Source organism: Doryrhamphus excisus, linkage group LG3 (assembly GCF_037039965.1).
Source record: "Doryrhamphus excisus strain RoL-2023G ecotype Guam linkage group LG3, RoL_Dexc_Guam_v1.1, whole genome shotgun sequence".
In the NCBI taxonomy this organism is placed as follows: domain Eukaryota; kingdom Metazoa; phylum Chordata; class Actinopteri; order Syngnathiformes; family Syngnathidae; genus Doryrhamphus; species Doryrhamphus excisus.
The window spans coordinates 8981530-8997967 of NC_136359.1; the positions used below are offsets into that span (position 1 = coordinate 8981530).

General features: G+C 41.5%; 1 protein-coding gene across 2 annotated transcripts in view; it reads left to right on the forward strand.

Annotated features, from left to right (window-relative positions):
* The window catches only part of ipo11 (importin 11), a 96345-nt gene that overhangs the window by 50507 nt on the left and 29400 nt on the right, over nt 1–16438 (forward strand). For both annotated transcript variants that reach the window (XM_058069566.2, XM_058069569.2), the window contains exons 21-23: nt 1153–1268; nt 2028–2104; nt 16142–16221. In XM_058069566.2, the coding sequence (XP_057925549.2) occupies nt 1153–1268; nt 2028–2104; nt 16142–16221 (273 nt within the window). The remainder of the gene's footprint in view (nt 1–1152; nt 1269–2027; nt 2105–16141; nt 16222–16438) is intronic.

Below are 16438 nucleotides of genomic sequence, written 5' to 3' on the forward strand. Positions count from 1 at the left end.
AAAATGTCCTGTATCAAGAGTATAAATTGAGAGTCCAGGGTTATGATAGCACGGGTGTATCCAACAAGCAGCACTATTAAAGCGACTTTGACAAAAAGAAAGGAGAGGTTAGCCATTTGTGTTTTATGTGACTGCCAACATTTAAATTGCATTTTTATTAAAAAGCACATCACTACTCACTGTGCTCATTTGTTGTCATTATGTTGAATAGAACACTTCTAAAATATTAAAAAAGCGACTATTCTTTAGTGAGCTACTGAGCGCCTACAAGCAAACTGTTGGAGACTCCTGTGATACCTTCACCTCTTGAATGAGTGGGGGAAAAAATTCAACTTGAAATGAACATAAAATCACAACAGAAGAGAATGCATGGAAAGCTATACTGTTCTGACAGTGAAGAGACCGTTCCATCTACCTCACGCCTGTTCATACACACATGTTGCATTAAAATGGGTTCAGTGTGTCTGAGCACGTGGTATATGATTAGATCGAGGCCAAAATGACCCACTGTTCAGCTCTTCGGCTTCCCATACCCATCGTATGGAGATGGAACACACATCAATCCCATGTCAGTGCAAGGTACCAATTTCTCTGAAATGAGGATTCCATCATTTCCTATGTACCCCAGCCTCACTTGAAACGCCATTAAAATGTGTGGCCAGTAAATACAGTGAACAAAGCCTTTCATTTACAGCTGAACATTTTCTCCACAAATTGAAGGAAATTGTCCAACGTCCTTCAATGGGGTTATAAAATGCACATTGGCTTTCAAATAGCAATCATTGCATCTTCAGATACAGAGAAAAAAGTCGATAGGACGTTCCTGGAACCATGACACACTTGTTTTTCGGAGTGGTGTACGTGACCTTACGCTGTATGCTTCCTGCCTATCCCAAGACAAAGTTATGCTCCAGTAATGGAACTAAAGGGACACTTTAGTCTTGCCTGCAGAACAGAATGACATAGTGACATAGTGTCTTATACTCGGCATGAATGAGTGGAGTGCTGAACTGTACCCAACATTTGTCCTGCTTGCTTCACTCCTCTTAGATGGCTTGCCAAGAACACCCGTATAGTGGATAATACTTTTTATTTTATATAGCTCTCAACAGACAGCAACCACTTGTATGTTTGTTTTTTTGTTTCCTGTAGGGGCTCGGGGCGGAGAGCAAGAACCTGTACCCCTTCCTTCTTCCTGTCATCCAGCTCAGCACAGATGTTTCCCAGCCGCCTCATGTGTATTTGCTGGAGGATGGACTGGAGCTTTGGTACGAGAGATGTTTGAGACTTAATTACTTATGCATACCATGTGTTCCACTCACTTATGAGTCAATTTTTGCGGGATTAGCCACCAACTGCATTATCCGTTCACTTAGTATACACGGGCCAAATGCAAACACTTTGCACGGCGGAAGTGGTAAGTGGGTTGACCGTGGCGTACTGTTTTAAATTTGCCTATTTACAGGCAATCAGGCACTGATGGAGCTGTGGATACATTATGTGCGGTGCACAGCCTGTCTTTTCGGTTAATGTTTCAGATACCATTTTAAAGCGGTCTCAAGTAACCTTTTGTTGCACCTGCAAAAAGGTTTGGCTTACTGGTGGGGATTTTTGCAGGTGTTAGATTTTTTTTTTTTTTAACTCTGTCCTTAATCTCCCTCTTCTTTGTATTCCTGCGAAGAGCTGCAGGATTAGCATGACGCATGAGGGCTTGTAAGCACAAAGCCCCGCATTTCTGCCCGTTCTTTTATCTTCACTGATAAACAGTCACGCTCAAAATGTCAATTGGCTTTGTTTATAAAGCAAGTTGTGATTTTTTTTCTTTGCTTTTATCTTCTGTCAAATTTGTGCACTGCCTCTCTTGATTCATGTGAGTACACTTGTGATTATATAAGATCAAATGTCAACCTCAAATCCACCTGCAACCATCAAATGGTATTTAAGAGAGGACTCTTATCTTTTGTTTCTTCTTGCCATGCAATGCTATGCACTTTGAAATGAACAATATACCTTCTCTTTTTGTGCAGGTACGTGACTTTGGAGAACAGTCCAGCCATCACCCCGGAGCTGCTCAGAATTTTCCAGAACATGTCAGCTCTTCTGGGTGAGCCCCATAAACCGCAAAGTTGGCAGTTTGATCCCCGCTCCCTCCACCTGTCATTGTTACTGCACAACACTTTACCCACATCGCCGCCCACACTGGTGAATGAATGTTTGGTGGTGGTCGGAGAGGCTGTAGTCATGAATTGGCAGCTGTGGATACAGATGTAGATTACCACCACCATTGTGTGACTGAATAATATGTTCACTTCACTGTCGCGGGGGGGGGGCGGGGGGCTGGAGCCTATCCCAGCTGTCTTCGGGCGAGAGGCGAGGTACACCCTGGACTGGTCGCCAGCCAATCACAGGGCACATATAGACAAACAACCATTCACACTCACATTCATACCTATGGACAATTTGGAGTTGCCAATTAACCTAGCATGTTTTTGGAATGTGGGAGGAAACCGGGATACCCGGAGAAAACCCACAAATGCACGGGGAGAACATGCAGACTCCACACAGAGATGGGTGGAATTGAACTCGGATTGAACCCAGCTGTGTGACCTGCTCGCTAACCACTCGATCGCCATGCAGCCCTAACCCATAATTGTTATTATTGTTATTATTTCAGTGAGAGCTACTAAAAAGTCTTGCTTATGCAAACATTCTGTCAGAATGAGAAGTGTTTCCACCGGGACAGCATGAGCTTACATGAGGTAGGCACGATACCACGCAAAGTCAGGTCGGAGAGACCACCGCCATATGCTGCAAAGGAAGAACCAAAGAAAGACAGGTTGATACTTTATAGATCTCTGAGAGAAATTCACTTTTGCAGCAGATACATCCATTCATCCATGTAGGATCACGGGGGTTCGCTGGAGCCTATCCCCGCTGACTTCCGGCGAGAGCCGGGGTACACCCTGGTCTGGTCGCCAGCCAATCACAGGGCTCCAGCAGATACATACACCTCACAATGTACAGAATGCACATTTTATGAGAAAAATTAAGTTGCATGCAATGTAAAAAGCAGGGAAGACATGCGTGATGGGGAAGCTCATTGGTGTAAAATGCCTTATTTGCTCTTGTAGTGGCCAGGCGAGAATACCAGGCTACCGATGGGGAAGCTCAGTGATGTAAAATTCTTCTTTAGTGGTCAGTAAAATGTATGTACTCAACGGCAGAGCGTATCAGGACACCGTTTGGAAAGCTCAGTGGAATACAAATGCCATATTTCCTCTCGTGGTGGTCAAAATAGTTTAATTACTCGACTGCTGAGAGCACCAGACCACCAACAGGGAGGCTCATCTAATTCTGAACTGCCGAATATAAATGTCAAACTATTTGAACGGATGATGTGGTGCTGCCAACAATCAACAACTCCTAGCACAAAGATGAGCCAAAGGCCGAATCAGCAGGAGGAATAACAAGACGCATTTCTGAGCCTATAAAAGCAAACAGGCAGTGACTGTCTTTACAATGTAGCACCATCCTGGGTGTACATTCATTACTTCAGATGGTATACTTGTCATGATGTAATGATACCGGTGTTGGCTTTGCCACTGTTTTTGAACTCTAACTGGTGGCGGATTGAGGGGCTATGCACATGTTGTCAGGTCAAAACGGTGTAGAAGGCCAAATTAACCACCACCCAAAATATACAGGTGTATAATGGTGCCAGATTATACCCCAGGATGTAAACTACTGTTACAATTATTGTCATAATATTCAACACTTCAAACTTCATCGCATCCAATCACTGTGTTCCTCCTGCACTAAAAGTGCTGCATAGTGTCTGCATGTTCCCAAATTCGTACTGAGTACCGGTGGTACTCATCCCCAGATATTGCCCACACTTGGTTGGGACCAGCGCTTTATAGCCACTGCCTGATGGATGATCACATTGCGAGCCTCAAACTCACCACACCCTGCTAAGTACCTGCCCCCCAAATGCCACACCAATCTAAAGCTTTTCAAAGCACCACCACAGTGAGACATTTTTTGAGGTATATTCTGCAGGGCGCACAGACAGGAAGTCCACACACAGCAGACATGGTTGCTGCGGTGGGGGTGGAACTGATCGGCGTTGGTGATCTGTGTCTTAAAGCAAGTACCGGCCGATATCGATAGGCTTTTTCACTGATATCGGCCGATACCAATTGGTAGTTGATCAATCTGAGTACCGGTAGTTTCAGCCTCTCATCCACATGGAAACGGCATTCTGGGTCCCCTGAAACAATTTTTTGTGAAACAACTTGCAGAGTGGGAAAATCTGAAAACGCCTGCTTGTCATTTTTTGTGTAGACAAGTAACCCACGATGTCACCAACCCATGACCAGAAGTGGGCTTTGACTCCAAACTAACAAAATATTTGAATATTCCGACTTGCATGACTCTCCCCAGTCAATATTCTCCTGATATTGTGTTATATCAAACTCCAAAATGACTCGCTGAAATCATTTCACTTTGTCGTAAGGCTCGACAAGCCTTGAAAGGCGCAAGTTGTGCACATGCGCTCGTTCTTCTTTTACAGTTCGGTGTGTCACATAGTTCCATCAGCACCACATGTACAGCAGGTGTGCCTGTATAAAAAAAATTACAAAAAAATCTCAGGAGCATTCCCCTGTGGACAGGACCTCAATGGAACTGGGTGATTTATCATGGGCCTGTAGCAGGGAGCACACCGCCGTCTTCCATACCTTGTTAGAAGTGTGTAACTGTGTGTGTTGAGGGGCGCCTTCTCTGTTTTGAGGAACAGTATTGATTTTGGTGAGCCTGCCAAAAGTGAATGAGACAAAACTAATATGAACACTGGTGTAGATTTATTGGCTTACTGGGGCGTTTAATCATATACAGTGTGGTTTGGAATCAATGGGATTTAGAAGCACAGGGCTCACAAGACAGCCAGATGTTCCACCTTACTCCGTACAATGCAAGGTGCCAGCCTGAAACCATGGTTTTCTGTGTAATTTTTATTTTTTTATATACTTTTTTAAAGTGTTTCCTGGTTCTATGTGCTCTCCTTAGTTGATATGGCTTCATGTGGAAAAAAGCGAATTCTTGTGACCTGATTCTGACTATTATGTGTTCACTCTGGAGACATGCCAAAGTTCTCCTTTCTCTCAATATGTGGTCCTGTGCTGTGCCATATTGTTTTTATGCCTCTTAATCGACTCACATTAAAGAAAAGCTGAGCTGACTGAAAATACCATCTTTAATTAATCTTAAAAAATGAAATTAAGTTTTTCTGTATTTCTAATAATGCATTGACCCACATTTTTTCTTTCAAAATTATTTTATTTTCGAGGTACAGTGGTGCCTCGGTTTTCATTTATTCGTTCCAAATGTTCAAATGCACACAAACAGAACCAATTTTTTCTACGGAAAATAACAAATAGTACTAGTAAATACAATCAAACTGTTCCCAAAATCCATTCATAGAGAATAATTATAGTTTTACATGCAGAAAATTATGCACTATAATTATAAATGATGAAATGATGAAAATTGATAAATATCACTTATCCTTATTGAATAGTATATTGGTGATGAGCAGAGCGAAAGGAGCCAGTCTATTGCAATAACAACTTGTCATACATTCTTTCAAGATCAGCCGCACGAACGCCATCTATTCTTTATCAAATTACTGGCACTTGCAACTTTCTTGGAGTCAGTGATGGATTATTTTGCAGTCTAGCACAATATAAAAAAATTAAAAATGCATGAACAGTTGGTCATCTACGCATATGGTGCTCTGTGTGGGCACTCGATTCCGCAGAATGACGATGTACAGGGCAAATGGATGAATTTTTTTACATGAAATATTGTACAGTAACTAATACAGAGAACTACAGCTTTCATTCGCACCTGAACATTAACTAACATATGTCAACCCAGCGGACAGAATTGTGGATCAGAGTATAATATGTGTTGAGGTAATTTCCGGACAATAAGCAACCCTGCAGATGAAATACTGTACATTGTTCAGAAAAGCCTTACTTCTGGTCACGTGACGGCGACAGGGTGGCGTGGGTTGGTGACATATTTCAACTAGCATGACTCACCCCAGTCGATATTCTCCTGATATTTAGTGGCCTTATGTAACACACTAGGACTGAGGACTGACTGCGGCCAATTCAGTAGGGCACTTCTAGCACTCAGAAGTAGATTCCACTACTTTGTTAATAACATCCACCAATTCATGCTACATTTTTAATATAAATGCATTCAAAATGAGTCACTTTGACCAAGATCATATCATAACAAAGTGAGGGGCTGCACGGCGGTTGAGTGGTTAGTAGGCAGGCCACACAGCTAGGAAACGTGAGTTCAATTCCACCCTCGGCCATCTGTGTGGAGTTTGCATGTTCTCCCCGTGCATGCATGGGTTTTCTTCAGGTACTCCGGTTTCCTCCCACATTCCAAAAACATGCTAGGTTAATTGGCGACTCCAAATTGTCCATAGGTATGAATGTGAGTGTGAATGGTTGTTTGTCTATATATGCCCTGTGATTGGCTGGCGACCGGTCCAGGGTGTACCCCGCCTCTCGCCCGAAGTCAGGTGGGATAGGCTCCAGCACCCCCGCGACCCTCGTGAGGATAAGCGGTAGAAAATGAATGAATGGTTTAAAGTGTAAAATCAGCAAACATTGCGGCATAACTATGTTATAACAATGTTTCAATTAAATCTTGTTGCGCAACAATCTCATTGAAATCAATGGGCAACAATCGCGATTCAAAAGTTCCTTGCCATTCGGGAGTACATCAAAAAGTAACCAAGCACCAACAAATAGGGAACGTGAACAACGGGTCATTTAAAACAATGTTTTTCAGCAACGTCTTAGTCTGTAAAATAAACTTTCTTGATAGAGTCATTTGTAACATATGACCATTAAATGGGTCACCCTGACCTGGGTTGCTGCTGTGGTCAATTCGCAATTAGCCTAATACACCTTTTCAACAGCACGATTCACAATCCTGCGACAATGTGACAAGTTTACAAAAAATGTGACTTGCCGCTGAGTGGATGTTACTAGCACCAGCAGTAATGGAACTGGTGTAGTAGTAGTTTCGATCGGTAAAGGGAATTGAACCAAGACAACAACCAGAAGCGTGTAGCTGTGTTACACTCGTTCCCATGCATTCTTTCCTCTTCTATGGTTTGGTGTGTCACGTCGTTGTTCACAACACCACATGCAGGTGTGTCTTCTGTACTACATCGTCATCCATTCTGTTCCATCCAGCATGGTGTGGGTGTGAATTGTTTTTACCCCACTAAGGAGCATTCTCATGTGGATGGGGCCTCAGCCTTTCCACAGGAGGGCCGAGCTCCAGTTGCACTAATGAAAGATAATAGCTCCAAATGATGGCAGCGGGTCAAGCCAAATTAGCACGCAATTTTACAAATCTGTCACTTTAATGCAACAGACGGGACAATAAGTAAGGCATGCATTTAAATAAAAACCCATGACAAATTTCACTGAAGAAATTAACTTTGTCGTTTTCCTTTTTTGGGTCAAACTAGTCCGTTATCACATTTGGCTGCCTTTTATCGCAGCATCCGGCTGTTCATTTATTTTTCCCGTGGAGAGCAGTGCAGAGATGTGGGCCGTAGAAAAGAGTCTGGCTGGAAATGTGTGGCACATCTTGCCAGGTATGTGGCCTGGCCTGCCTGATAAAAGAACCCTGCTCCATCACTGCTAAACTGGAGCAACAAATTCCCCAATTAGAATGTCAAGAGCTTTGCTTTGGCCTGACTCGATCAAGCACTTTTTCCTCTGCAACACTTGTACCATGTACCAAAGTAGGACACATTTCATCAATGTGTGATATGCTAGCAAGATGTAAAAAGGAATAGACATGTTTTTGAATTACAAAGATTAGCTCCTTTTTTAAGGACTGCTTTGGGAACCGTTTAATGGGATAGTTTGACTTTTTTTATATGAAATTGTTGGGGAAAGCAGCGTGGAAATGAAATGTTTGTTTGCAATATCCAAACGCTGTAGTTTGTCAAGCTGTTTGTATTCATTCACTGACACCTGGGGTTGCTTGGATTCATTTGTACTAGCGAGGGGAGATGATAAAGGCCTGTATGATCTCAGCTACACGGTGTGACCTGATGTCAACCTGGAATAAGAGACTTTTCAGATGGATAGCCCCTGTATCGGGATTCATATTTTCCTCCACGATGTAATACCCTAGTGCATGCATAGCTTCTCAGCTGGAAGTAACATTATTGAAGTACAGATGGCAGTGTCAGAAACACCTAGCGTTCCTCAAATCAATCATGAGCCCATTGTAAATGATGGCTGGGTTTGCTTGAGAGATGAGGCAGAGTATCACAAGTGGATCCGACATTTTGACAAGCCTGTTTGGTATCATGGAGACTGTTATCTGACAAACTCTGGGCCTCGTAATATAATATGCAAATTGGCTCATACTGATGATTTTTCTCCGTTATAGTATGCTTTTATATCTAACCATATATCAAGCTACAACCTTTTGAAACAGTAATATAAAAACTGAATAATTTCTGTAAAATATTCAGTTTTGATATCTGTTATAGACACTTTTATTTTTATCTCCTTAAAACAAATGAGCACCTATCCAAATTTCAAATATCCCAAAAATGCTATTTTATTAACTTGTGTGCATAAGCACTATTTTTCACACACTGCCATTAAAAAGTGCTCTGCTGAGCTCATTTGCGAAAGCATTTAAACCAACTGTCTTACATCGTTTAGAGATGGTGTGTTACTGGGGATTACTAAATATTGTGCCCCTCATAGATGCCTGATGTCTGTGAAGTGGAGTAAATAATATGAGTGAATACTATAATCTGTTGTTGTGTATGTCAGTAGTGTATTATGTAGAACAAATATATTATTATCTACCTTGATGAAAGACTTTTGACATGTTTGTTAATTTACCCCCCCAAAAAATCAGTATGGTCAGAGTGGCAGCTAAAGCAGTGCAAAGGAAGACCATAGGGGACAAATGCTTTTCTTCACACCCCTACTTACAGCTAGGCTTTTTTTCTTGACTGTCTCCTCATCTCAAGGGCACCCTGTGAACCGAATGAACCCTTTTTGTCATACTTGTCATTTTGACTGCCGCCTAAACAGAAGCGTTGCTGTTTCTGTGCCTGAGGTACGCCGACTTTTACCTTGCTCATAAACGATCTCTCCCGTGTGGGTGTCATTCAAAATGGCTTGCGGAGACAAGCCTGGTAGCTCCTCAACTCACAGATGATGTATGTAAATTGCTGAGGAGGGAGTATTGCATTAGGGTTTGATGCTAGAGGGCTACAACTGCTGTGAAGCTTGTTTCGTTGTACTGGTACAGATTGCATCAAAGCAGATTTTGTCACACTAACATTCAAATTTTATTGCAGTGTATTTACAAAGCATTGCAGTGAGATGACATTAAATGCGACGGTGATTTTTTTAAATTCAAAACTATAACCACATTGTTGTTTTCTCTTTTACTTCTCTGCCTGCACAAATGTGTGTTAGAAGTGGTATGTCAGTGCTGTTTTATATGTTTGTTATTGTATTGTGTATTGTATACTCATATGAGAGTTAAAGACGTGACCAGTTCTCTCCGTATGTGTAGCTGGCTAAATATAGAGCAATAACAGTCCAGATTGGCAAAGTGAGAACCCGTCCATTGTGTCCTGTGTTCTATATTGGCTGTAGACCAGGGGTGCTCATTAAGTTGATCGCGATCTACCGGTTGATCGCGGAGGTGGTACTGGTCGATCGCTGGTCGATCGCGGCGTGACATTAAAAAAATATCATCCTAGCATCAATGCCGTCACTTGATTGATATACCCTTCGGGTGACCAATCAAATCAAACAACGTCTCTAAGTGCAGCAGAACTTACGATGTCAGCCTATCATCCATCCCCGTTACTTGATTGACATACAGGACAACCAGTCAGATGACAATTGAATTTTGACCTTTAGGTCACCGCTCATGCGTAAACAACGATGCAAAGTGCTAAGCTAGTCGGCGAATTGCGTCAGATTTTAAGCCCTCGCTAAAGTTTATGGTCACTAAAATGAGTGAAGGAGCTGGACCAAGTAAAAAGGCAAAAACATATCACTTCCATACGGAATGGGAGGTGGACTTTTTTTTTCACAATGTCTTTTTCGAAGTGCGTTTGCCTGGCTAACTAGGACTATGCATCCCTGGCTGATTCAATTCAGTGCAAGTCATCAAAGTAAACTCAGGTAATTACAAAAAATGTTAATGGTTAATTATGTGTGTTTTGCAATATTGGCTCATTTGGTTATGTAAGGTACATCAACATACATTGTACGTACAAATAATCTTCAATACATTTGAAAATAAATAGATGTTTTGCATTTTTGTAGTGGGTAGATCATTTTGACTGAAAAAGTGTGAGCACCCCTGCTGTAGACCATTGTCAATCAATCTCCTTCATGCAGGACTGCCTGTTTCCTGTTGTATGATCGCTTGCTGCTCGCGAGGAAGAATGTGCTTTAATAAGGATACGAAAACACTACAGTTTAACTGTGTGAGGACAAGCCACAATCAGAGGAGTGAAATATGCATGAATCACTTAATTTCTTGTGTTCAGTCTCGTAAGTCAATCATTCAAATTCAAACAAAAGGAGGGGTTTAAACAAGTGAGAAATTTGATGACATATTCATGCCTGTCTGCGAAAAGTGTGTGAACAGTGTGAGATTTTACAACCCTGACACATTGGGGGCTGTTTTGGGAGCCTACTCCCAAAATATTCAGGGAGCTGCAAAATATAAAGACAAACCCTTGACATTATAATTATATAGATTTATTACACAAAAACACTAAAGAAGCAGAAAAAAACACATAAAAACAAGTTATACAATTTGAGACTGCATATGAAAGAATATTGTTGTCAATCACTAGATAAGAATGAAAACATTAGACCAACATTGGGCATCCTAAACAGTATTATCAAGAAAGCAGATTACCCTGAATATTTCACAGTTGACGATATGAACAAGGTAGTTGAAAGGTTCGATAACTACTTTGCTTCTTCCTCATCCTTTTTGGACATGTTGAACTGTGAATTGTACAGTATTCCAATGTAACTTATATGCATTTTTTAAATAAATTAAAGCAGTACTTTGGACAATTCCACGCGCCCAATGTTGTGGGAACAGTTTGGTGTTTAAAAAAAAACAAAAAACATTTTATGGCCTTACACTGGGACATCTGTTGTGGCTGATTTGTTCAGGTAAGATTAAGGGCATCCAACATGGTTGCTTAACTCTCCAGCATGTCACAATGAGGAAATAGAGATAATGTATGCTGTCACCTGTGCGTCATGTAATCCCAAGGCCTTTTTAAGTCTACACATCCCTTCCCATGAATATTCACTTCTACAAAAGCATTACAGCACACAAACAGACGACATCTATGTTCAAACAGATGGTAGGGTAATAACGGTTACATGTTGATAGGTTGTCATCACCAACCAGTAGGAATGAGGGGCCTTATGACAGCAAAGGCATACAGCTGCAGACTTAACAACAGTAATGGAAGCACAGTTCACGGAGTCTCAAGGTACTGACAGGTTTATCCAAATATAAGTCAGCTAAGGATAAGCTAAGGTATGATTCAATGACCTGCTCATCCTAAAGCAACATCTGTAATTTAAAATGATTATGAATAAATAAGCTGGGGTGGCCTGTGTTATGTTGGTAGTGTATAAACAAAGGAATTTGCAGTACTGTACTGCACAAGGTGTGTAAATAGAGGCATGATAATACAAACAGATGCTATTATTTGCCAGCGGTCACTACTGGCTTACTCAAACAGCATTTCTCAATGATAAAGAATACAGTGAAAACTCGGCCAGTGTGTTTTTTGGTTAATGTAATAAATGTATGACATTTTGCCTCTGTTCGCGTGCATTCTACGTTTAGAATACAATATGGCTCACATCCTGTCATTCAAACACCACATGCATCAGAAAAAGTTTTCCCTTGTTAGCATCCTATTAGCTAGCGAACAAAATGGCAACCGGAACCGCAAGTTGCACTACCTGTTTGTCATCAGCTGTTGACACAGTGTGTAATGTTACCACATAACACACTTTTATAGTTTTACTTCCAATCTATATTTGTATGTATTTTGAATTGTTTTCTGCATGTCCAACGATAATTGTAAAACTATAAAAATGTGTTTTGGGGTAACATTTTTGACATTCTGGAAGCGGTGACAGCGTTCCCCCGTTCCTCAAGTCTCGTGCTTCCTTTCGGCTTCTTTACGTAGTGCAGTTTTGAATTTGCTGTTGGTGAACTTAATGATGACGGGTGTGGTATTGTTTCGGCTGTGCAGTGGGATGCAAGTATCGATGGTGCGGATGTCTACCTCCGGCTCTTTTGAGTGTAGAAAGTTGCTCAGTTGAAACCACATCCATTTTATTTGGCTCCTCTTTGTTCCCAGCAGCCCTGGCAAACAATCTGGGTTTAATTCGGAGCCCCGTCAAGATCACATCGTTCTTTCATGCATTCTAATCCATTTCATCAATTATGCTCTTCTTTTGCTCAATTATTTTCTCTTTTGCTTTTTTAGCTTCTTTAAAAGCGGCACTCAAGGCACCATTATTATCCTTGATTTCATTGCTCTGTTCTCTACTTTCCTCCCTCAGGTGTTTAACCTCCCCTTGAAACTCAGAGAAACTCTCCTTGAGGCTGTTTTAGAGTTCCAATGTGTTTTTGAAAGCTTTTCAGGTCATGCCATAAGTGTGCCGCATTATGTGCAGTATGTTCCCAGATTTGCGCAATTGTTCAAGCCGTTATATGATGAGAACTCCCCATGGGTCGACGGCCGAGACGCCATACTGTAAATGGTGCACCTTTCTTCCTGCTGCTGTTAGTGGTAGCTGCTGTTACTGGTACCACTTAGATAGGTATTGTTGCTAAGCAATCGCATTGCGCTTCAGCGTGTAGCTGGTTAACTTGCCATCTAATGGCTGTCGGCGCTTATAATTTGTTTATTTCGATCAGTTTGTACTGCTCCCCAGTCCACACTGTTCTAATTGGTCAGGACGCCAAAATACTGTAATTGAAAAGCCATGATGTTATCTCTGGTCAACAGGAAGTATAATTGATGAAGGCGGTGGTCCCCACCCTTTTTTTTGCCTATGGACCAGCTTCTTCTGAGAGGTGTTGTGTTCACGGAGGAGTTCGGTTTTCAGAGATTTGAGAAAAAGAAGAACTATCCAGAACTTTCCACGATGGCAGTGAATACGTTGTTGCCAGGGATGGAACAAACAGCATTCCATTACTGAGATCGATGTCAAAGGATTTGACATATTGGCCTTCCTAGAGGTGTCAGCATTTCATATTTCAAGTAGGGCTGTCAATTGATTAAAATAGTTAACGCAGAATTAATCACAGGAGGCATGCATTAAAAAAACGAGTACTGTTAAAGGTCATTAAGGCGTTACCTTTTAGTAGTCATAGTTTGAGTTAAATTTTGCTGTCATGCCTGCCAAGTGCCAGCAAAAGTCAGTAGTAGACCATTACCGTCTTGGTCTTGATTCAAATTTTAGTTGCTTGCCAGAATCTCGTCTGTCCTTGAAGCCTCCCTGTATCTTATTGCTGCGATGGCCTTGGGGATTTCCTCCTTGAAATGCTCAAACGCTATCATTTGTCAGATGGCAGTTTGAAGCGATTTCACAGAATCTATCTGCCAAGTTTCTGGAACTGCCTGCGCTTTGTGTTTTGTGTGTGTGTGTGTGTGTTTTTCAGAAAGCGCTATAATGATAGCATGCAGGATACTCACTCGTGTAGTCATAGTGAACACCCCCTCAAAGTGTTCTTTTCCAATATTTTCATGGGATATTTTCATTCCTTCATTTTCTACCGCTTTTCCTCACCAGGGTCGGGGGTGCTGGAGCCTATCCCAGCTGTCTTTGGGCGAGAGGCGAGGTACACCCTGGACTGGTGGCCAGCCAATCACAGGACACATATAGACAACCAACCATTCACACTCACATTCACACCTATGGACAATTTGGAGTCACCAATTAACCTAGCATGTTTTTGGAATGTGGGAGGAAACCGCACGGGGAGAACATGCAAACTCAGGTTTGGAAAAAATGTGGACACTCGTGTGGATGGACTTTTTTTTTTTTTTTTACTTTTACATCGAAGTGGGGGAAATATGCATTTTGAAACACACTTGAGCATGAGTCTTGTTTATAGTCTTAAATGGCTTATTTTTTCTGATCTTATTAGTGTTATATTAGTGTAACGGTGACTATAGGGGTGTTATTTAATGTCTAGAAAGCTCTAATAATCTTAAAAATTATATGTAGGCCATGAACATGTTTTCTATGCTCTAAATACAAAAATATTTTGTTTACTGATATTGAACCGTACTTTGAAGAAATGTACTCATCGTGATCGGTCAGTTGAAACTGACAGAATTACTTTATTGTACAGATCATCGTAAGCACATTGTTTGCTGTGATCCGTGATACGGCCCAACTTAATGCTATTTTCCAAACGGTTTTGCGGGCCACAGGCCTTGAGTTGTAAACATGTTTTAAGGGCTCTCCATAAAATAGGTTTGGTTCTTGCATGTTTGATGATATACTGTATGTATATTTTATACGTAAAAGGCAAATACCACGTTTAGATATAGATGCTCCTAAGCAGATGCATCTCAGGATCTGCCTTTACTTCCCAGAAGGCAAAATAATTATGTTTGTGTGTGGTACATTTTTCTTTATTTTTCTTTGAATTACAAATTATCACAGTCACACTGCTTTATTGGTAATTCTGAGCCACATTGTTAATTTAGATTCTGCCCCTCTCTGCTTGTAAATTTAACTGGACCAAACCAAAGCAAATGCAAGTCTGCAGGCGGTGGAACAATCATACTGCCAAGTCATTTTCACCACAGCAATGCAGGTACTGCACATGGAATATGAATGGTGTAATTTTTCTAGGAGGGAAATTTTCCTAGATTGTTTGCCGTTCCAACATGGGAAGGAGAAGAAGAAATCACAAAGCATTACATCTGATTGAAAGCTCTCTGGAGCATCGGCCCAATGCCTCAGTTCGTCATGCATACTATGTGCAGCAGCAGGTTCTTGACCCACAATAACCACACTGGGAGATTTCTCATGCCAGCTCTGATGCGGTTGACCGACTGCTTGCTGTACCGACAGAAGACTTGTGTCTCTGTTTTTTTTTCTCTCCATCATTTCCTCCTTATTGTTCCCTAATTTTTCTCTTCGGTTGTAACTACAGAAGAAAATAGCTGTGTATTATGAAAGCCAACAGCTTCATCTGCTGCTCAGGTCAGGCAAACATTGGAGATCAAGTACAAAGTATGTATTCCTTGCCTTAATGATGCTGCAGAGGCAGGGATATGCTTAATAATTTAAATGCAGTCATTGTTAATATTGCTTCTCACATTACCGCTGGCAGATGAGAAGCCTCTTAGTAGCCATGTAAGCCTGAAGCTGCTGGCTTCAGTCGTTTGCATCGTGCACACCCCGATACGGGTAATTAGGAAGGCTCCTCTAGCAGATTTTTCAATTTTATCTGTCTGACTGAAGCACTTTGTCAATGTGATGTCTTTCTTTCTGAGGGGCATTGTCTAACTTGGCTTTGATCATACACCGAAACACCTGTTGTCTGCCTGTCTATCTGTGTAAAAACAATAAGTCAACCTCTGTGAGGTTTGTCTCTCGCTGCAGGCAAGGAAATTGAAGATATTTATCGCTAGTCTGCATTTTGGCATTCCAGTGAGGTGCACTGAGGTTTTGCAATTGGCTCACATCACATATGTTTGTAGGATAGTTTGACTTTTAGTTTTACTAATGCATGCAGAGGCAGTGGTTTTCTGACTTTTTCCACTTACCTATTGGGGGAGGGGGGAGTGTTACAGTATGCTGTCCATGCTCTTTGCTTTTCAATGCAAATGTGCCATATAACAATCTGCTTTTGCTAAATCATTAATTCAGAGGTACCCTTGTCCGTTCCTTACACCCTCATCTGCTGCTGTCAATCAAACCTTTACTCCCGAGCGTAGTAACATTTTTAATGTCTGATCTTTTGTCTTTAGAGTTGAGCTCGGAAAACGTGCGCACCTGCTTTCAGATCATCAGCGCCTACCTGTATTTGTCTCCGACCGAATTCCTCCAGGTGAGATATACAGACAAGTACTACGTATGGGTACTCCAATCAGGGATTTATGCTGCAGATTCAGATACCGATCATCCTGGCCGATCGCATGGATTAAGTGTAAATTTATTCATGGTGACTGCTATCGGCCAGGGACGCCGTAGGAAAATTCCAAAGGCCCTGACTACCATAAATCACCAGTCGATCAGAGCATCCCAAACAGATACAATTAAGTAAT